The sequence below is a fragment of the Euleptes europaea genome, chromosome 17 (assembly GCF_029931775.1).
Source record: "Euleptes europaea isolate rEulEur1 chromosome 17, rEulEur1.hap1, whole genome shotgun sequence".
Lineage (NCBI taxonomy): Eukaryota > Metazoa > Chordata > Lepidosauria > Squamata > Sphaerodactylidae > Euleptes > Euleptes europaea.
This window is the reverse complement of record NC_079328.1, coordinates 12,703,649-12,725,246: the sequence shown is the minus strand read 5'-3', so window position 1 is coordinate 12,725,246 and position 21,598 is coordinate 12,703,649. Positions and strand designations below refer to the sequence as shown.

Sequence of the window (21,598 nt, the reverse complement as noted above, 5' to 3'; positions counted from 1 at the left end):
TAATGTGGAGGGATGCTTGGGCTGTTGTTTAGTGCCCTCTAGCCACCAATGGGCTGCAGTGTGCCCCCAAACCCCTAGGGAGGCATCTGTAAACACCTGCACATCATGCCCTCGGATCCCAAACGGCACCCCTGCCAGTAGGTTGGGCTCCTGAAACCACCAGCATAGGGACCTGACCACACTTCTCGGCATGGACAGTTTTTTCCATTGCGGGTTTACATTCATGCGGAATGCCCTAAGAAACCAATTCTGCAGAGGTCTCATCTTAAGCCTAGCGTAAGGTACCACAGCCGTGGTAGACGCCATCAGGCCCAAAAGTTTTTGGATTGTGACAGCTCTCTGGAAACACTGCGCCATGAACCAGCGAGACAGTTTCTGTATCGCCCTCACCCTGGTAATGGGGAGAAAGGCAGAATTCCTTGTTGCATCCAGCACTGCCCCTATGAAGTCCCCCACCTTAGTGGGAACCAACCTAGACTTGTCGTAGTTGATTACCATTCCCAGCTCCTCTAGAGTATGTGTGATCAGTTGAATAGAGCAGGCTAAGCCATACTCAGTCACTATCAGCCAATCATCCAAATAAGGGTATATAGTGCGACCCTTAGTGGCCAGGAAGCCAACTATCTCTGACACCACCTTAATGAACACCCTAGGTGCTGTGGCCAGGCCAAAAGGCAACACAGTGAACTCATACACCTTTCCATCACAGGTGAACCTCAGGAACTATCTACAGTCCCTATGAATTGCCACATGAAGTAGGCATCCTTGAGGTCTAAGACCGAGAACAACATCTGCTCTGTCAGTAGTGGCAAGAGATCTTGCAGGGACAACATTCTGAAACGCTGCACATGTACAAACTTGTTCAGTCCTCTAAGATCTAGAATAGGACGTTTACTTCCATCCTTTTTGTCAATCAGGAAGTATCTTGAATAAAACCCCATCTGGGATAGGTTGGGCGGGACAACCCTGACAGCCCCCTTCCATAGCAGGCTTTCGATCTCCCTACTGAGGTTGGAAGAGTCCTGGCCCCTATGTGAGGGAGTGAACATTGGGGGGTTGAGAGGAACTCAATAAAATAGCCATGACAAACTATATTTAAGACCCACGAGTCAGACGAGATGTGCAACCATTTACTGAAGAAACAACATAAACGATCCAGAAACATTGGTGTACTTTAATTCACACTTAGTCATCCCAAACCCTTTTTCTGGGCCTGGTCGTTAGGGGAGTAACCCCCCCTCTTTCCTTTGCCCCTTGGTGTGAACCTTCTTCCCTGGGCTGGGTTGGGGTAGGAACGAGGCTGATTGCTGGTAGCCCCATGACGAGCCCTGCAAGAGCCTATTCTGGAAGTACCTCTGCTTGTGGAAAGATCTGGGCCTGAACAAGGGAGTGGACTGCTGGATGACCCCCAATGATTTGGCAGTAGCCTTCTGCTTTCTCAAATTATGCAGAATTTCATCTGTCTGCTCAAAGATGCCTTTGCATCAAAGGGGAGGTCTTCCACCCTACCCTTGATGTCAGCCGACAGGGAGGACGATCTAAGCCACGAGTGACGCCTTAGCACGATACTCCAGGCCATGGCTCTACCAGAGCAATCTGCCATGTGACGGGACGCAGTTAAATGGTGCCTACCCAGTCTCTGTCCCTCTAATTGGAGGACCTTAAGTAGGGTCTTTTTTTCCTCTGGGAGCGACTCCAGCAGCTCTGAAGTCCTATCTCAAAGTGCCATCTGGTACCGCCCCATCAGGGCACTAAAATTAGAGATTCAGGCCCCCAGGACCGATGAAGAATATAGTTTGCATCCTAGGCCATCTAACTTCCTCCCCTCCTTGTCTAATGGCGCTGAATGCGAGCCAGACTTGTACTTAGCGGAGAGGACCTCCGTCACAATGGAATTAGCTTGAGGGTGTTTGTATAAAAACTCACATCCGTCCTCAGCCACCTTATACAGGTTTTCTATTTTTTTGATAGATGCCACTACCGAGGCATGTTTTTGCCAACCCACAGAGATGACATCCCTAATGCCCTGAATCAGGGGGAGTTTGGGTGGACCAGAATCTGCACTGTATAGAACCCCCATGATAGGGTCATCAGGCCTGGAGCCAGATTGGACAGCATCAATATTCAGAGCTTTCGCCATGCACAAAATCTGCTCTGAAAACAACTTTAAGTCCTTTGTGGGAGAGACAGGCATGGGATCCCCCACTGCATCATCAGGCAAAGGCAGCGATGTATCCTTCGAGCCCAATTCGGAGGCTATCTCGCCCTCTTCCGTGTCTGGAGACACTTGCCTCAAAAACAGCATCGCCGCCAATGGGTCTGGCCCCGATGGCTTAGACATTGACTGCAAATGCTGAGTGCCCGGCTGATCGACGTCGACATCACCCTCTCGACGCCAATCTCTCGGCGTCGACTGCTCAATGTCCTCGTCTCGACCGGCCTCGGGATGACCATAATTGGCGCCATGGGCAATGAACGGCGGAGAGACTTCGCCCCAGCCCCCAAATTGTGGGTCGACGTCATAGGGCCTAATATCGATATAGCCATACACTGGATAGTAAGGAGGGAAGTAGGCATACAGCATCCAGACCGGGTATCGGTGTCTAGGTCCCACATCGACTCTGGCGCCGGTAGATGAGCCCTCGTCTCCTGATGAGATCACCTCAGGAATATCAACCTTTTTCTCGTCCGAGGAAGCAGCTTGACCCTTGGTGGAGATGGGGTACGAGGTCACCCCATGGCAGGTACTAACGTACTCTGCGGGCATGCCTCACTTCGGCCTCTTTCCCGATTTGCAGCCCCTTCCGTGGCATGCTTCAGGTGCGGTGACAGAGACCGCTTCCTTGGAGACTGCTCCCCCTGCCTCGACAGCGATCGATGGCGAGGTGATGGAACCTTCTTCGGCTCCGAGAGGGGGTTGTGCTCAGTAGACGCCGAAGCCTTTGGCGACAGTGAGCAGTGTCAAACAGAGCTCTGTGCCGAACGTGTCGACGTCGACGCCTCGATGTCGAGCGGCTTGCGACCTTCCCTCCCTTCAGCAAGGGGTGCTCCACCTAACTTTGGGGAGGAGGAAGACCTCTTCTTCTTATGTTTGTGCTTCTTAGAAGGAGGTTCAGAGGCAGCTCTTTGCTCCTGCCGACTTCTCTTGGGGTGAGATGCCACTGAGGCCGGGGAACCCAGTGAGGCAGCCCTCTCTCCCTTTCCTTGAGGGAAGATAGACTGCTCATAGAGCGCAGCTTTAAGCTTTTTTGCCCTGTCTTGGCAACATTTGTGAGTGAACCAGGCACGCGCTCTGCAAGCCGAAACAATATGCCCCTCTCCTAGGCAAATAAGGCAGTCGAGATGCTCGTCGACCTTCGCCATTTTAGCGCCGCATGTGCGGCATTTTTTAAAGAGAGCCATAACAACTAACTCTCTTTCACTTTCTCTTTCAGAAAAAACTACACCGACCGTGAAATCGACGACTGACAAGACTCTTGAAGGATCACCACACGGTAAGTGTACTAAGCAACCGAAGCTGTGTGTTCTCTCTGCGGCGGCAGAAAAAGAACTGAGGGAAGAGTGCTCCCCGCCCCCCGTCACGTGATCCTTAGGCGGGAAAAGCTGTTAAGGCTTGGTCACAGACGGAGGGAGGGGAGCGCTCCTAGGGAGCTAACTCTTCTAAGAAGCTTGTAAATCTTCTCCGTGGCTGGCCTGCGCAAGAGCAGTCCCATGTGGGACTGCACAGAAGCCAGGAAAATGAACAGAATTATACCCTTTAGCATACATCAAAGGTAAAGGTGGTCCCCTGTGCTGACCCATTACTGACCCATGGGGTGACGTCGCATCACAACATTTACCATATATACTCGCGTATAAGCCGAGTTTTTCAGCCCAAAAAAAGGGCTGAAAAAAGCCAACTCGGCTTATACGCGGGTCAATACGGTAGGCGAGGGGAGGGGGGAGGGGGGGAGGGATAGAGGGAGGGGGAACTTACCGCCGCTGCTGCCCCCCCCCCGCGCGCCTTCTCTGCGACCTGGGAGAGGCCTGCAGGGCCTGCCTGAGTGCCGCCGCCCCCCCCGCCCCCCCCCCGCGCCTTCTCTGTGGCCTGGGAGAGGCCTGCAGGGCCTGCCTGAGTGCAGGCAGGCCCCGCCGCCCCCCCCCCCGCCGCCCCCCCCCCCCGCGCCTTCTCTGTGGCCTGGGAGAGGCCTGCAGGGCCTGCCTGAGTGCAGGCAGGCCCCGCCCCCCCCGCGCCTTCTCTGCGGCCTGGGAGAGGCCTGCAGGGCCTGCCTGAGTGCAGGCAGGCCCCGCCGCCCCCCCCCCCCGCCGCCCCGTGCCTTTTTTGAGGCCTGCAGGGCCTGCCTGCGCTCAGGCAGGGCCCCGCTGCCGCCTCCGGCCTGCGTGCCTTCCCTGCCGCCACCTCTAGCTGATCAGCAGGCCTCGTCCTCCCGGTGAGTAAGGGGTTCAGGGGCTCTTCTCCCTCCCCCCTAGGGTGGCGCTGTGGTCAGGGTGGGTGTGGAGGGCCCGGGAGGGGGTGGCACTGGGGTCGGGGTGGGTCTGGAGGGCCCGGGAGGCCGGGCGGGAGGGCGACCTGGGGCAGGGGCATTGTGTAAGCCGACCCTCGGCTTATACACGGGTGCCTAATTTTTCCCCATTTTTGGGGTAAAATTAGGCACCTCGGCTTATACGTGGGTCGGCTTATACATGAGTATATACGGTACTAGGAAGGAGGAGGAGGAGAAGAGGAAAAAGAAGAGTTGGTTTTTATATGCCGACTTCCTCTGCCACTTAAGGGAGACTCAACCCGGCTTACAATCACCTTTCCTTCCCAACAGACACCCTGTGAGGTAGGTGGGGCTGAGAGAGTGTGACTTGCCCAAGGTCACTCAGCTGGCTTCGTGTGTAGGACTGGGGAAACAAATCCAGTTCACCAGAGTAGCCTCAGCTGCTCATGTGGAGGAGTGGGGAATCAAACCCGGTTCTCCAGATCAGACTCTACCGCTCCAACCCACTATACAACGCTGGCTTTTACAGGATGGTTTGCCATTGCCTTCCCCAGTCGTCTACACTTTACCCCCAGCAAGCTGGGTACTCATACACAGCATACACAACACACTGCTAATTTGCAAAAGTCCTTCGGCATGCAGACCCAGCAAGCTGGTCAGACACAGATGTGCTTCACTGGCCTAAAACCCAGAGTCTCTCTGTTGGCTAGCCTTCCAGCCAGCCACGGCCAGGAAAGACCAAGGACATGGAAGGAGAGGCTCTTAGCAACAGCCCTCTAGCTCTGACAAACCCTTTCTCCAGAGACCCGACACAATCTAGGCTTGGACTTCTGTTCTAGCTAGTGATAATACGGGGATTTTAGTTGTAGCTTTTTACCTCTTCACAAAAAACAGAGCTTTAAAATTTCTTATGTTTTTTAATCTGCTTTTTAAAAAATACCTATTTCATATCTGCTTCAAATTATTGTGGCTTGCCCAGAGCATTCAGGAGAGAAGTCAGCTTCAAATTTAAATTAAGTTTCACATTTTAAAATTGTTACTAAGCCTGAGCCCAAGGGACAGGGAGAATGAGAAATCTAAAATAAAATTAGTCAAGCATTTCTACACAAGCATTTTAATTTTAGTGCTTCTTTTCTTGTTATTTTTTTCCCACCACGTCTAGGATACAAGTCCTGGATTTCAGTGAGTGCCTGAGGACCCTTCTCTCCAGTGGCTTGTTCACCCAGCCCGACAAGACACCGTTTCAAATACAGAAAAGCTGGTCCAAGATTAACTCTTTGCTGCCCAGATGATGAAGTGAACCACACTAATGGGGAAAGAATGTCTAAATTTAGAAGAATTGTAATTACATGGATAGAAGGCCCTTAAGTGCATACAACAGCCAGTTGTAACAAAGGTGGCCTCTCTTTAAGCTGTATAGCTGAAGTGAGCTACTCATGAAGGACTGAAGAACCCTCATTCCCTCATGGATCCAGTCAATCTCAAGCTATTCACTTGAGCTTTATAAAACAGAAAACATCTCTTAAAAAAAAACCTGAGTGCACAAGATAATTCTTCCAGTCACCTGCCAAGGGGTTCTCTGCTGAATCAACTATCGTTTTCAAACACCAGATACAGTTCTATTTTGGAGGCTGGATTTCAGGGACCTTGAATTGGGTGGGGAAGTGGCACAGAAATTATTTTAAATAAATAAAATGTAGCATGGTCTATACGCCTGCTCTTGCCTCTGACTGTTCAAGCCCAACCGCTTATACTTCTATGACTGAAAGGTACAGGGGGTCTTTCATTGAAATGATTTAATGACTTCCTTGATGTTGGGAGTATGCACTTTCACGCTACATAGCAACATGACTGGAGAAAATGAGATTGACTCACTTGCTTGAATAATCTGCACTGCACCCCCATGGACACAGATGGGCTCCCCCACTCCACTTGTGTCACAACATAACCATAAATTTGGGAAGCACTGGCATTGTGGAGTGGAAGCTCCTACTTTGAACACAGGATTAGACCTTCTGTTCCTTTCAAGATCTAATTCTAAGCTCTTCAATCAATCCAATGGCACAGCGATCCCAGCTAACAAGCTGATTTACTATTGAGTTGCCAGTTAAGAGCTCCTCTACGTTTAAGGATATGGATGGACACAATTGCTACCCAAAGCATTCGAATGAAAAGAAAGATCCCTCTTGCTTTGGGGGATCTGTGGCTCCTGAAGGCAAAATACTTTGGAAATCTTGAATATGAAACATAAGTTCTTAAACAATAGTCTGAGGATCTCCAGTCAACCCTGGAAGGTTTTTCCTGAGGCCATGGTCAAAATAAGAGAGAGGAAAATGACGGGAAGCCAGAGATTTCTTTGAACTTCCATCACATGCTGAAGAGCTAAGCCGCTTTTTCAATTTGCATTTTAAAACCCAGAAGAAGCAGCAGATTGCCTCTTTTTATTTATTTTATTTACAGTCCGACTTTCTCATTGACTCAAGGCAGATTACACAGTGTGAATCAATACAACCAACAGGATGGGACATCCAATAAACCAATGAAGTAGGATTAGGATTGCAGAAATCTGAAAATTCAGCAGTGCAAGCGACTAGAGTGGAAACATTCGAGAACCCACCAAAAACCCCAAACACAACATAAACTGCATTGACTCACAGCCATGGAGGTGTAATTTGGAACCCACTCAACAAAGTGGTCTGCAAAGAAGACATAATCGGAAAGAGCATGTCTCTGCATGGAGGGGGTGGCAAGAGGGTTTGGCCTCGAACAGGATTCTGGAAGTCAAAGTCTGCCACTTAGCCTGTCTGAGCTTTGCCTCTGTCTCGGTTAACCATCTTCAGCATTGCAAAATGCGGCTGTCACCAGGCAACTGAGGAGCAGGCAGACAGTTGACAAAAAGAAATATTCCTTAATAGCTGGATTTCGCTTGCTTTTGGAAGGCGATAACCCTTCAGGGCGTGGGAGGGGTAGGGAGAAATTAGGCTGTTGCTGTTTGAACCAGGAAAATAGAGAAATGGGAGCCAGCTGGACTGGAAGCAGAGTGTATCTGTATGAGTGTGTTTTGAGCGGCCACTCCGTCATACTGGAAATCTGAGCCAACAGCACCTGTTTCTTTGAGCCCGCTTCTCAGCTCTCATCGCATATTGGTAAATAAAACGGATATTACAAAGGCAACCTAAGTCTCCAGTGTACTTTCTCATCCAAAAGAAGCTAAACGTTGCAGCACTGAAGACAGAGTCCCTACAGACCAAGGATGTAGACAGCGCTCATCCTGATTTAAAAGAAATGGCATGGCAGGCTCACTCTAAAAAAAAAGAGATTCTCCCCACAGTCTCCCCAACCTTTTTGTTTTGTACACAGAGGAGAGGGGAGACACTTTCAAGCCTAAGCTCAAGTTTACAAAAGTGCTGGTGAAAACAACAACCTGGAAAGCACAGGAAAGGCCCTTTTAGAACACATGAAGAACACATGAAGCTGCCTTATACTGAATCAGACCCTTGGTCCATCTAAGTCAGTACTGTCTACTCAGACTAGCGGCGGCTCTCCAGGGTCTCAGGCTGAGGTCTTTCACATCACCTACTTGCCTAGTTCCTTTAACTGGAGATGCCGGGGATTGAACCTGGGACCTTCTGCATGCAAAGCAGATGCTCTTCTGCTGAGCCACAGCCCTTACCAAAACATGAAGCTGTCTTCTACTGAATCAGACCCTTGGTCCATCAAAGTCAGTATAGTCTACTCAGACCAGCAGCCGCTCTCCAGGGTCTCAGGCAGAGGTCTTTCACAACATCTACTTGCCCAGTCCTTTTAACTGGAGATGCCGGGGATTGAACCTGGGACCTTCTGCATGCCAAGCAGATACTCTACCACTGAGCCACGGCCCTTCCCCTTTCTTCCATATTGTGCCCTAATTCAGTACAATCATCTGTTCCTAGATAGAAAATTTCCCTTCTGGGTAACCCCTGTCCAGGCTAAAGATTGCTATGGTAGTTAGGGGAAACCAGGCAGGGCAGCATATACCCCTCAGAGACAATCAGCTGAGCTACCGCGCACAAAGGCCTCTGGATCAGGCCCTTTGGTTTGGTGTTAGCAAGCGACACAATCTATGCAACTCCATCTCCAAGAAGGCAGTCGTTTAAGAAACTGACCACCATTTTGAAACTCATTTCAAAGGTTAGGATAACCACTCGTATCACCAACTTCGTACACATTGTTCAAGAAGCTCTATTTTATTTAGCCTGACCCAAGAAAGAATTTATTCACTGGCCCCCTCAACCCTGCAGCAAAAAGTTCTGTAAACAAAAATAAATAAATGAGAAAGCGGTCAGACATTTTGCCCCTTACAAATAAACCTCAAACAGAAGCCAAAGACCTTCTCTGGCACCAGCTGAAGTCACAAAAATTCTGTACATACCAAAGATTTTTTTTAAAAAGATTAAGTAGCAAGTAACTCTCTGCCTAAGTTATTCTTTCATTTTACTTGGGAATGACAAGATAGATTCAAATACATGTTTTTAAATCCTATGTTTAGAAAGCAAAAAAAGAAGGCACAAAGTCTGTGAACAGCTTTTTCCTCTCCCTCTCTAATTATGTCTTTGGGGGAAAAAACAGAAAAGGCTTCAACAGTCTCTCCTGCCATCTTATCCCTTATTTAGCCAAATGAATGATCATCATCCAAAACAAACAAACAAACAATGAAAGCCGCGTTTCAGAATCAAAGCTCCCTAGGCTCAGCCCCCACCCCCCAGTTCTTAAAAATAGAATGATTGCAAACAACTACAGCCAGGATTTTCTTTGCAAGAGCCCTCGAGAGAGAGGCTGAACCTTTGATTCCTTTATTCCCTGGGCCTGTTAAGCGGTTTAAAACATGTCACTACTAAGATTATTTGCCTCTTCTTCAGGTAAAAGAAGAAAGGACATTTACAAGGCAGAAATTAATTTGGGGTGGGGGGAGAATTCCAGGGGGGTGTCTTTTTCCAGATTCTCGCCCACTGAAGCAGCACCATCACAAATCAAAGTTGGCTTGTGCCTGGAGAGAAGGCAATTTACTGGCTGCTTCACTTTTCTCCTCAATAATAAAAAGAAGCTGTAGCCTTTTGAAGATCTTTTAGCCGTGTCCCTAGGCCAGGCAGAGAGAAATGAATCAAACTTCTGATCTTGCTGTAATAAGGCCTGGCTTGTGATTCCAAAGAAACTTTTCCAGAGTGATCAAACGAGGGGCTTGCTAGAAGCCCCGACATCTTTTAACAAGTGCTTAGCAGCTACAGAGACTCCCTCCCCAAGAGATGACATAAGCCAAGCAGAGAAAAGGACCTCGGGCCGAACGTTCATCACAGGGCACAAGAAAGGAAGGAAATGTTTGGCTTCATCGAGGAAGTTGCAGTCGAAGCTGCAAGCTGAAAGAGACTCCGAATGTCAGTCCTTTGTTCCTATTGAGAGAACAAGGGCATTGATCCAAATGAAAAACACATTTGGGTTCCGAGGTGCTGGATAAACAAGAGAGGTACTAATATTAAAGCAAACTACAGGAAAGAAATGATGCATTTGAGTGCTCAGTGGCAGGGGGGAGTGAGACAGGACACCATTGTCTGAGGGCATGTCTGCCAAAGCCCTGCTGGCTATTTTCTGCAGATATAATCAAAATGGATCCAACCATGCAATGCGACAGCCAGAGGTCCAGGATACAGCTCAGCCTGTGGAAGTGAGGATGGGGTTCACCCAAGGGTGCTTCCGGCCTGACACGCCACCCATGGCACCTCTACAGGGGCACAGCTGCCCAGGTCTTTGTTTCCATCCTCCATTCCAAAGTGAACCTCAAAGCCATGTTGCTGTGGGAGACCCATCCCATGGTTTGCCTTGCCTCGTCCCTGGACAGGTTCGTTTAGACCAGTGGTTTCCAAAGTGGGCAGTACCACCCCCTGGGGGGCGGTGGGATTACCTAGGGGGGCACTAAGAGGCAAGAGGGCAGCAGGGGGGCACTAGAGATGGGCCCTTTTGACTGTGTTCACTAATTTACAATAGATCAAGCTATGGCACCATGCTGGCAAATTTGGTAGCAAACTATCAGAATTTTTTTTCCAGACTTTGAAGAGCTGGTACCACTGGATCAAGTTAATCAGTTTTGCCGAATAAATTTCAACTAAAAAGTTTTAATTTGATTTTGAATAGATGTGCAATTAATTATTACTGATTTGAAATTTTATTGTTATTATTGTCTTTAGTGAGTCATGTAAACCCCTATTTTGAATAATGCTTTTTATAGGATAGGGTAGGGGGTGCTGGGGTTGAGTTTGTGGAACCAAGGGGGTGGTGGCCCGAAAAGCTTGGGAACCACAGGTTTAGACAGCACAACGGTTTGTGGGATTGAGAAAGGTAGCTTCCCTGGCCCTCGCATCTGGTCCTTGCTTCTTGACGCTGAGCTTCAATGTGTGTTGAATACAAGGAAACATCCAGAAGTAGCTTTTTCGCAGCACATTTGCCTATAATAATGGGGAAAGCTACCTGATGGCATTTCTCCCCTATGTCACTCTTATGGGCAGGGAAGCCAGCTCAACAAATTAACCTAGCAGAGCTGACCCCCTGGCATTCAAGCATCCAGATTTCAAAGCTTCCATCTATTCCCTTCTTGCCATCATTGCCCAGCCTACAACCAGGTAACTGGCAGGTTAAGTCAAATGTGAAATTCAGCACCCTCCTGGGCCTCCCTCACCCATACAGTCACTAGATCACAGCGCTGTGATGGCAGAAGCCACACACTGCAGAATTCTCCTACCTACTGTTTTTTTTTTTTTTAATTATACCCCAGAGGGGCCCTCAAAGCAGCCTACATTATTCTCCTCTCCCCCATTTTATCCTAACAATACCTCTGTTATGCTTGGAGAGTGACTGGCCCAAGGTCGCTCAGTGAGCTTCAATGGCAGAGTGGGCATTCAGCCGGGTCTCCTGGATCCTAGCCCAATACTTACCTACTACACCATGCCAGAGTAAGGAAATATGTTTGGTGGACAACACTGTGACATACCGAAGTTAACCAGAGGCTTCTCTGGTCTCCATGTCAGGGACGTTTCACCAACTTCATTCCCACACAGCTACTGGTCAAGGCACCCCTTTGTCCCGTTGGCTCCTTTGCTTGCCTCTGCCCTTCCTAGCAACAGGTCAAAGCCCCACCAATCTCTGGCAGCCACCTAGGTGAAGATTTTGCCCTTATCCCAAGCAGCTCTCTTTCTCTTTTCTTTTGCCTTCGATGTGCCTACTCTCCACGCTGGTCCCTGCTGCTCAACCTCCTTTCAAACCCTTTGGGGAGGGGCCGTGGCTCAGTGGCAGAGCATCTGCTTGGAATGCAGAAGGTCCCAGGTTTAATCCCCAGCATCTCCAGTTAAAGGGACTAGGCAAGTAGGTGATGTGAAAGACCCTGGAGAGCTGCTGCCGGTCTGAGTAGACAATACTGACTTTGATGGATCAAGGGTCTGATTTAGTATAAGACCTTTCTTTGCCTGAGACCCTGGAGAGCCACTGCTAATCTAAGTGGGCGATATGGACTTTGATGGACCAATAGTCTGTTTTACAGAGAGGCTGTGGCTCAGTTGTAGAGCATCTGCTTGGCATGCAGAAGGTCCCAGGTTCAATCCCTGGCATCTCCAGTTAAAGGGACTAGGCAAGTAGGTGATGGGAAAGACCTCAGCCTGAGACCGTGGAGAGCCACTGCTGGCCTGAGTAGACAATACTGACTTTGATGGACCAAGGGTCTGATTCAGTATAAGGCAGCTTCATGTGTTTGTGTTCATGAACACCCTGCCTGGAGGCTTGTTGCCCTGCCTGGTTGTTGTTCCGCCATGAGCAACGTTCAGCTCTAATACCCTTGGAGGTTCTTCTCCATAGGAGCCAGCCCTTCCCTCCCCCTCCCCGTTAAACGCTCCCTTCCCTTGGGCCTTTGCCTCTCCCACCTACCCTTCCCTCACAGTCCTCTCTCTCGCTGTCCCCCCTGCTCCCAAGGCATCCTATTTCTGGAGATGTCCTTCCACTTCGCTTGCCAGCCTTCACTTGCTCGATTTTGCTCACGGAGCTTTCCCTTGTCCAGAGGCCCAAAATAGCATTTTTTTCCCACAGTCAAACCGACCTTTCGCCACTGACAGAAGATGGACTGCCATGAATGTACTAAAGCCGACAACTCTGTTGCCTCAGCAGACAGAGTATTTGTGAACGTTCAACACCACAACCAATCCGTGCCAGAGGCTCCACTCACACACCAATGCTGATGCCACCAAATCCCTTGCTGCATTACCGGGTAATTCTTCAATTGCATCCCATTGGGTCAGAAAGCCTCCTTGGCAACAGACCGGATTCTGGCCTGGGGCTGGGGAAAAGTTGAGCTTCTCTGTCAGAAAAGATTTTCCCCGGTCCATTTTCCCCATTATACTTTTTATAATGATTACAATGGCCGAGGAGACAAACACAGAAGGCTGTGTGGGCTCGCTGTTTGGTGTTACTTTAGGTATGAGAGCGGGCTCATTATAATGCAATTAAAATGAATGCCACTGGGTTTTTATCCACCCTGCTTCATTCAAAGGCAGGGGAAATGACATTTACATATGTAGGAAAATATTTCAAACGAACGAGCAGCTCTGAAAATTGAGGTAGATGGAAGGGAGGGTGCAGAGGGAAGGAAGGGGGCTTGCCCTTCTGCCTTTGCTACTGGCCTTCTGCCTTGTGCGAAGGGGCCCTCAGATGGGCAAGGAACAGGGGTGGTGGAGGAAGGTCAGATCAGGGGAAGAGTACAGCCTCCCCCAACTATGCATACCCAAACGCTCAAACTGAGACCAACACGCCAATTCGCAGTCATGAAGATTAATCACACATTCGCCAACTCACATTCACTTGAGTATGCCGGCAACTGTTCACTTCCGAAATGACCACCGTTCTAATGGACGCTCTCTCAACACACTGCCAACAGCCACGTCAGTCAACAGCAGGGACATTCTTGACATGCTGGCACCAAGCCCCGTGGCAAGCAAGGGGCAGCAGTCTGTGGGGGAGAATATTTGCCAGAGGGAAGCCATTTGGGCTGCCTCCATACGTTACGCGATGGAAGTGACAAAGGAGGGGAGGATCCATCCTGGAGCTCAGCCAGGCCCTTGGGCAGTCGGTGCTGTTACCAATCTGGTCAGTTGGAACCTCCCAGGATTGAGAGGAGGCTGGTTGGGCGAGTTGAAAGTGAGAGCTCTCTCAGCTCCTCCCAACTACACCCCACTTGATACCGTTTCTGCCCCCAGGGCCTGACCCCATTGCTAGCAGCTGGGGGCTTCAGGAGAGTGCCCATGAGAAGAGGAGGAGGAGGAGAGTTGGTTTTTATATGCCAACTTTCGCTACCACTTAAGGGAGACTCAAACTGGTTTGCCATCTCCTTCCCTTCCCCTCCCCACAACAGACACCCTGTGAGGTATGTGGGGCTGAGAGAACTGTGACTAGCCCAAGGTCACCCAGCAGGCTTCATGTGTAGGAGCAGGACAACCAACCCGGTTCACCAGATTAGCATCCGCCACTCATGTGGAGGAGTAGGGAATCAAACCCTGTTCTCCACATCAGAGTCCACTGCTCTTAACCGCTACACCAAGCTGGCTCACTGCAAGGCAGTTTCATTGCAAGGGATTTGTCAGGAATTGGCAGGTGTCCCCACCCCATACACAATTTGTCAAGAACTCCAGTAGAGACCCTGGAGCACCAGGCTTTGCACAAGTATGAAAAAGCATGTTTTAGAGCCCCGCATCAAAACATCAGACCACCCATCTCCATTTCGGTATGATCAGACAGCCCAGCAGATCCCAGGCGAGCTAGGTCCAAAAATCATAGGCTTGGGTCCTTCAAAGTCCTTTCCTGTTGTTCTGCCATACACGCTTCAAGCATCAGATATAAGGAGGGGCTGAGTGGAGAATGCAAAGTTGCTTGGCGGGGCTGGCTGTCATCGCTATGCGCAGATTCCTGCAGAATTAAGTGCTTTTGTGATTGGCTGGGAGCATTCCTGAGCACTGCCAGCCACACAAGGCAAGAATGATTTCAAGCTGATTCCTTCCCTTACTGCTGAAGGGACACTTCCAAGAATCTGCCATGGGAGTAGAACCGCCAATTGTTGCATGCTGCCAAGCCCATTAGGGGCTTCTGTGCTTCATCAGGTTCCAGCAGGGTAACTGCATTTTAGCAAAATTAAAAAGGCGCCTGACAACTCCATAAAAGCTGGCAGATTTTACAATAAGCTTTCATAGGCTACAGCACACTTTATTAGATGCATGAATTCAAACATCAGTTTGTGGACAGACGGGTAAATTGTGGGGTTAAAAGGCCATGAAACGTCTGTGCAAAATTCAAAAGCATACAAGATAGAGTAACTATTCAGTATACAATCTTGCATACCCTTGAATTAGCAGAGAAAGACCACATTTCCACAGAAACATTATACTTCTTGCGTTCCACAGCCTTTCAATGGCATTGTTCACAATTTCTCTGTTATGAAAGAAAAAAAGCATGTGAGTATATTTTACATATCTGAGGACTGAGATATCCCTTTACATAGCGAATGGAGTGGGCTCTAGCCCACAAAAGCTTATGCTACAATAAGTATGCATTCCTGTGGGAGGCAAAGCTCCATATGAGCCGCCGTGACCCCGCGCCAGTGTACGTGCCCATTTAACCTAGGAAGGCAATTGCAAGCCTTCCCCCCCCAGACACGGTAGAGAAAAGTGGGGAATAAAAACCAACTTTTCTTAACAGATACTACGGTAAGGAGGAACATAGAAGGACAAGGGCAGCTTTGATATTTCACCTGGAACAAGAAAACTTCCCATAATACCTTATTGCTACTTTTTGTTGTTGGATAAGAGCACTCTTTGCAACTAATGAATACTGCAAGAGAAAAACTGGAGGGCAAAACCCCAAGGAGAAACAAGCAGACAGTGTGCTGGAATGCTTAGTGCTAGACTGGGGCTTAAATGATGTTGCGCCCACTCAGAACACACATGGGAGCACTTGGGTGATGGGAACCCTAGAGAATTCTACACATAAAGACGAGAGAGGAAACAAATGCTGTTTTAACACAGAACACTTACAAGAGCCTCCATTTTCCAACTGGGGGTACAGGTAAGCATGGAAGGGGAATTTCTTGCCTCAGGATGTGATGGCTACAACTGTTTACTCTGCCCCTCCTGTAGCTGCTCTGTGCATTGCCTTAGTTACCCCATTCCCTTTCAGCAGTTACTAGGAATATGTACAGGGCAGAATGGGGTGGGGGAGACCCCTTTGCAGTTATGCCAGCAGCATATCACCATGCTGTCATACTAGTGTAACCCCCCCCAAAAAAAAAGAGCACGGGGCAAAGGAAGCTCAACCACAATCCCAAGTGGTGGACAGCCCCCTCCCCCAGTCTATTGCCATAGATGGCCAAACGCTGAGGGTGCTTATTGCTCTCCTGGATCAGGCCTCCCATAGAGCAGCCCCAACACAGAGTGAAGACGCTGTATCGACGCAGTGCCCTGCAAAGGATGAGTGTAGCCACTGAGGCAACAGGTGCATCGCACCATAGAGCAGCCCCAACACAGAGTGAAGACACTGTATCGACGCAGTGCCCTGCAAAGGATGAGTGTAGCCACTGAGGAAACAGGTGCATTGCACCATGTGGGAGCCTCTAAGGTAAGGTTGCCAGGTCCTTCTTTGCCACCAGTGGGAGGTTTTGAGGGCGGAGCCCGAGGAGGGCGGGGTTTGGGGAGGGACTTCAATGCCATAGAGTCCAATTGCCAAAGTGGCCATTTTTTCCAGGTGAACTGATCTCTGTCGGCTGGAGATCAGTTGTACCAGCAGGAGATCCCCAGCTAGTACCTGGAGGTTGGCAACCTTACTCCAAGGAGGAGAGGTGCTGTGGGTACAAGTACGCCACGGGCACTTTCAGAGCTCACTATTTGCGGCTACTGCAGAATATTGACCATTACTGCTCTTGTGAACCAGGTAGCATGCAGAAGATGCCATCCAAAGTGGTTCATGTCTTTTCAGCTGGGATGGCCAATAAGGCTGCAGAAGCTGTACTGAAGAGACAAGTTGAAACCATTGTATCTTTTCACATTCAGAACATCTCTAAGAGCGAAACCCTTTAACATTGAACACTCAGATTCCACCATTCCAAAATGATACAAAGCCCCAGGCTCAGTCGCAGCTTCCTGTTCCCCAAGAGCAGGCTCCACCCCAGAATGCCAAAATGCAGCAGGCTCCACCCATTCCGGTTCCAACACCAGCACCCAAATCTACTGACCAGGACAATGCTGGGTTAGAAAATAGAGTAATATCTGCAGGAAGTCCTGCATACTCCACTCCTCTGCTCGTGGTGTCTGCTTAGACTTTTTACAGGCAGCCCTCCAACAGGAGTGGATGCCCACTCACTACACAATGCCAATCAGATGCTGAGCCTGTGACATTACAAACAGCTGCAGTAACCAGTGTGCACACAGCGCCTCTGCTATTCTAGTCTGGCTCCCGCCCTTGGCTGTTGAAACAGATGAATGGGAAACCGCATCCAGAACTTGTTGTTCTGTGGATGTGCTTAAATTAGTTTTCAGTGCCTTTGGGTTTTTTCCCCCTTAAACTGAAACAATATAAGGGATATACATGCTCTATTGTCTTTAATTTTTTACAAGTATTATTCCAATACCCTAATGTCCACATAAAGATTTGAAGTGGATTGAACAAAACATTTAAAATACACTTGATTTGGTTTTCCTATTCAAATACTTTTGTTACTGATAAAACATAAATTTAACATGGGGCACTTGTGTGTGTGTGTGTGTGTGTTAAGTACCGTCAAGTTGCTTCTGACTCATGGCGACCCTATGAATCAGTGTCCTCCAAAATGTCCTGTCTTTGTCAGCCTTGCTCAGATCTTGCAAACTGAGGGCTGTGGCTTCCTTTATTAAGTCAATCCATCTCTTGTTGGGTCTTCCTCTTTTCCTGCTGCCCTCAACTTTTCCCAGCATGACTGTCTTTTCTAGTGACTCTTGTCTTCTCATAATGTGACCAAAATACGATAGCCTCAGTTTAGTCATTTTAGCTTCTAGGGTCAGTTCAGGCTTGATTTGATCTATAGCCCACTGATTTGTTTTATGGGCAGTCCACGGTATCCGTAACACTCTCCTCCAACACCACATTTCAAAGGAATCTATTTTCTTCCTATCAGCTTTCTTCAATGTCCAGCTTTCACACCCATACTTAGTAATAGGGAATACGATGGCAGTAATTAACTTAATCTTGGTGGCCAGTGACACATCCTTACACTTCAGAATCTTTTCTAGCGCCTTCAAAGGGAACTCACATTTTGTTTATTAAATATAAGACAAAATAAAGACACTAAATCAGATCACACTCTGCTTATAGAATCAGGTATAGTTCCAGAAATCCTTCTGGAAAGTTATCAAATTCTATTTTTTTCTGAAAAATTCACATAATTGCAGGATATTGATGCATACCTCTGCGCAAATGCAGCAAGAGAGTTCTTTACAGTGGCTTAGCTTTAGTCTGTAAACTTCATAAATTGTTGGGTAAGCAAATGTTATAGAAAACATTTATAGAATGCAAAACTTTGAATTTTTGAGCCCTGATCCTGTGACTTCAGTTTGCATATGACCCCTCTGCTCTATAAACACAGTGGTTTCTTCAAACACTTTCAAGTCAAAGAACCTCCTTGAGAATACAAATCATTCACCAACACTGACATCAAACATGCTCTAGAGATGTGAAGGCCCGGGAAAAAAACTGGAAAAATTCAGAAAAAAACTTTTTCCCCCATTTGTTTTCCTGAGGCCTTATTTTAAAAATTTCCAACGGAAATTTTGGGGAATACTGAATAAAAACTCCTACAAAATATTCTTCTCTTTCAGAATGGGTAAAATGCTTTTAAAGACAAGGTGGGCATGCTATAGACGCATACAGCTCTTAAATCCAAGATGAATTTCTGCACCTACAAGGATACCTAATCTTTATTGGGGGGCATGCAGGGCTTTCATTGCTCTTGCTGTCCTTTTGACCTCTCCCTCAAATCACTGTGACACATATACCACAGATTGGGTAACAAGTAGTTTATTGCCCTAAGGCAGCATAGGGTTCAGCTTGCACTTTTCTCATGTATTAGGAAAATTTGCTATTTTACTTGTAGAAAACTAAAGCATTTATAACTTTTAAATGACATAAAACGTCAAATATTGCAATTTTCCCATATGCTAAGTTGTAAATGTAGCATTTTATGTTGCTAAAGCAGTAAAATTAGTTGAGGTTTGATAGGACAATAAGTATTGCCTGTATTTCAATTTCCCCCACAATTTCTGTTTTGCCCTAGGGAAAAACCCAGACAAAACCAGTTCTTTCCGTGGTTTTGAATTTTCCAGAAACTTTACATCTCTATTTGGCTCACAACATTCTGTGTGCATGCATCAGAATCCTGGGGAGTTCTAGAAAGCCTTTTTTCTTGGTATCATCTCACCTAAATGCAGCAGCACTGGAATCCACTAACCATCAGTATTCAAGACATAACCCTTAACACATTTATTTCACATTTATAAGCTGAAAACATTTTTTCAAATTTACACACTATAGCTACAGTAGTCTTACAGTTCAGAGAATAATGCAGATTATGTAAAAACCACACCCAGGTTTTCAACAGCCTAATTAATGGTTTTCATGTAATGCTGACATGAAGTATGTTCATTACAGGTAGAAGACAGACAGCAGCCAACACTTGGAGCATAAATGGAGTGCCAGCATTATCTCCTGGTTTCTGTGCCCAAACAGAATGGGTCAAAATCACCAATGACATTCCACGTACACCAGCAATGGCAAATACATGCAACTGTTTTATAAAGAATTAAGTATACCTAAAGCTATGGATTTCAATGAGCTTTCGTGACTCAATTCTGTATCAAGAAAGGCTGTTGTCCTTTGGTCTATGCCCATCTAACAATTTCAGTGGTGCATTTCTTTAGTATAAAAGAATGGAGGCATACACAAAATTCTTTTCTGGAGCTACTAAAATAGGTTTTACCCAGAAAGAAGGTGGTGTGAAACTTAACAGGATCCTAATCTAAGATGAAATGTGGCCAAGCTTGTCTTCTGGCTGAACACAGACCTGAGCCATTGATTTTCAAATGGTGGATTGTGAAACATAACAGGGTGAAGTGGGAGAGAAAGCTGCAGCAAGCTTGATGGAAAATCTGGGTTTGTCTCTGTATTTAGCACGCAAAACAGTTATAAAATGCATCCTGATGCTCTGTAAAGCCATACAGTCATAAGATCTATAAATGGGGAGAAAGGCCTACATACTTGTTCAAAACTAACTAATGTGTGATTTTCATGTTATGCTGCAGAAGTAGCATGGACTAACTTGGCAAGTGAGTTCCAAAAGGCACAATAAATTTAGGAGACACCCCTCCCCCCAAAGCCACTCTTCAAGAAGTATGGGAACCACTTGACTTCAGCTATGGTTGTATATGCACTCCACTAACAATCTCAAGACAGGGCAGGATAACTTTGGCCCCACCTTTGAGGCATCAGTGAACCAAACTCAACAAAGCGAACAGGGTGAGCGGAGGCACTTCAAAGATAGTAGATGTTTCCATAGGCCAGAGCCCAATTCCTTAGAGTTCTAAAACTGGCTCCTGACAGAGAAAGTTCCACTCCATGAAAACTAAAAGTGGCATGAGCTGAAACCAATGTGAACTGGGGGCTCTGTGCTAGCAGCTTTTAAAAAAGAAATTCAAGGGGCACCCCTAAAATGGAGCTTTAAAAACCAAAAAAACAGAATCCCCAGAGCACATTTGGATAGAATTATGTCTCAAAGTTGCCCACCAGACACCTTCTACCTAGATATCGTCGAAGGCTTTCACGGTCACAGTTCATTGGTTCTCGTAGGTTATCCGGGCTGTGTGACCGTGGTCTTGGTATTTTCTTTCCTGATGTCAGGAAAGAAAAATACCAAGACCACGGTCACACAGCCCGGATAACCTACAAGAACCAACTTCTAGCTAGAGTTGCCAGGTGTGTCCCCCACCCCCCCAGCCATAGGCAGGGGATGGAGAATAGGGTTGCCAGATCCAAGGTGGGGAAACTCCTAGCGATTTCGGGATGGAGCCTGTGGAGGGCAGGGATCTCAGTGGGCCACAATGCTATAGAGCCCACCCTTCAAAGCATCCATTATCTCCAGGGGAACTCATCTCTGTAGTCTGGAGAGGAGTTATAAATCCCAAGGGATCCCCAGGTCCCACCTGCAGGCTGGCATTCCTACAGAGAAGAAGGTGCGCTGAAGAAACTTTACTTCAAAATAAAGCGCTCGGGGTTGGTATTGCGGCCCCTGAGGCTCCTGCCCGCCCGTTTGAGCAACCAAAAGAAGGCAGAATTTGGATCTACCACCTTCAGGGGCGAGCCAGGAGCTCCTCATTGCCGCAAAGGAGGCCTGGCCGGCCCTGCGGCCACCGCCTCCCACACGCAACAAAGAAACGTCGCGAACCTGACTTTCACCTCCCTTTTTTTTAAAAAAACCCCAACCCATCACCTACCCCGCTGCCCGACGCCATCTTGCCTCCGAAGCGTCCCGGAAACCAGACGCCGTCGCGCACTCTCTGTGACGTCATTAAGCGCGCCGGGGGGAAACCGGCCTGTTTCTGTGGCAACCCGAACCTCGCGCGCACAGAGAGGACGTGAGCTTCCGGTAGAGGACCGACATTTCCGGTGGGGTTGGGTCCGCTCTAGCCGCCGCCTCGTCTGCTTACAACGGGACCCGGCAAGAGGGTTTTGGCGGGATGGAGAAGGCGCTTCCAAAGCGCTTATAAGAAACGCCTCCTTCAAATCCTGAGCGGACCTAAACGATAATGTACAATTTTGGGGGAGAATGGGAGGTGTGGAGAACTTACTGTGAAAATCAATGTTCAATGGGATCATTTAAAGGATATTCATTGATCTAATCCCTTATCTATAGTTTGCTTAATAGAATAAGACAAATATATATTAAATAATAATGGGATTAGTTTCGTCAGCAAAAGATTATACAATTTATTTTTAGATGGAAGGGGGTGAGGGGGAAGTCATATTACTGTTGAATC

General features: G+C 47.8%; 1 protein-coding gene across 1 annotated transcript in view; it reads right to left on the bottom strand.

The window, feature by feature from the left end:
• The window catches only part of ZMAT2 (zinc finger matrin-type 2), a 38,690-nt gene extending 17,579 nt beyond the window's left edge, over positions 1 to 21,111 (bottom strand). The window contains exon 1 of the mRNA XM_056862640.1: positions 21,056 to 21,111. Coding sequence (XP_056718618.1) covers positions 21,056 to 21,073 — 18 coding nt within the window. The 5' untranslated portion in view covers positions 21,074 to 21,111. The remainder of the gene's footprint in view (positions 1 to 21,055) is intronic.
• Between the last annotated feature and the right edge of the window lie 487 nt (positions 21,112 to 21,598).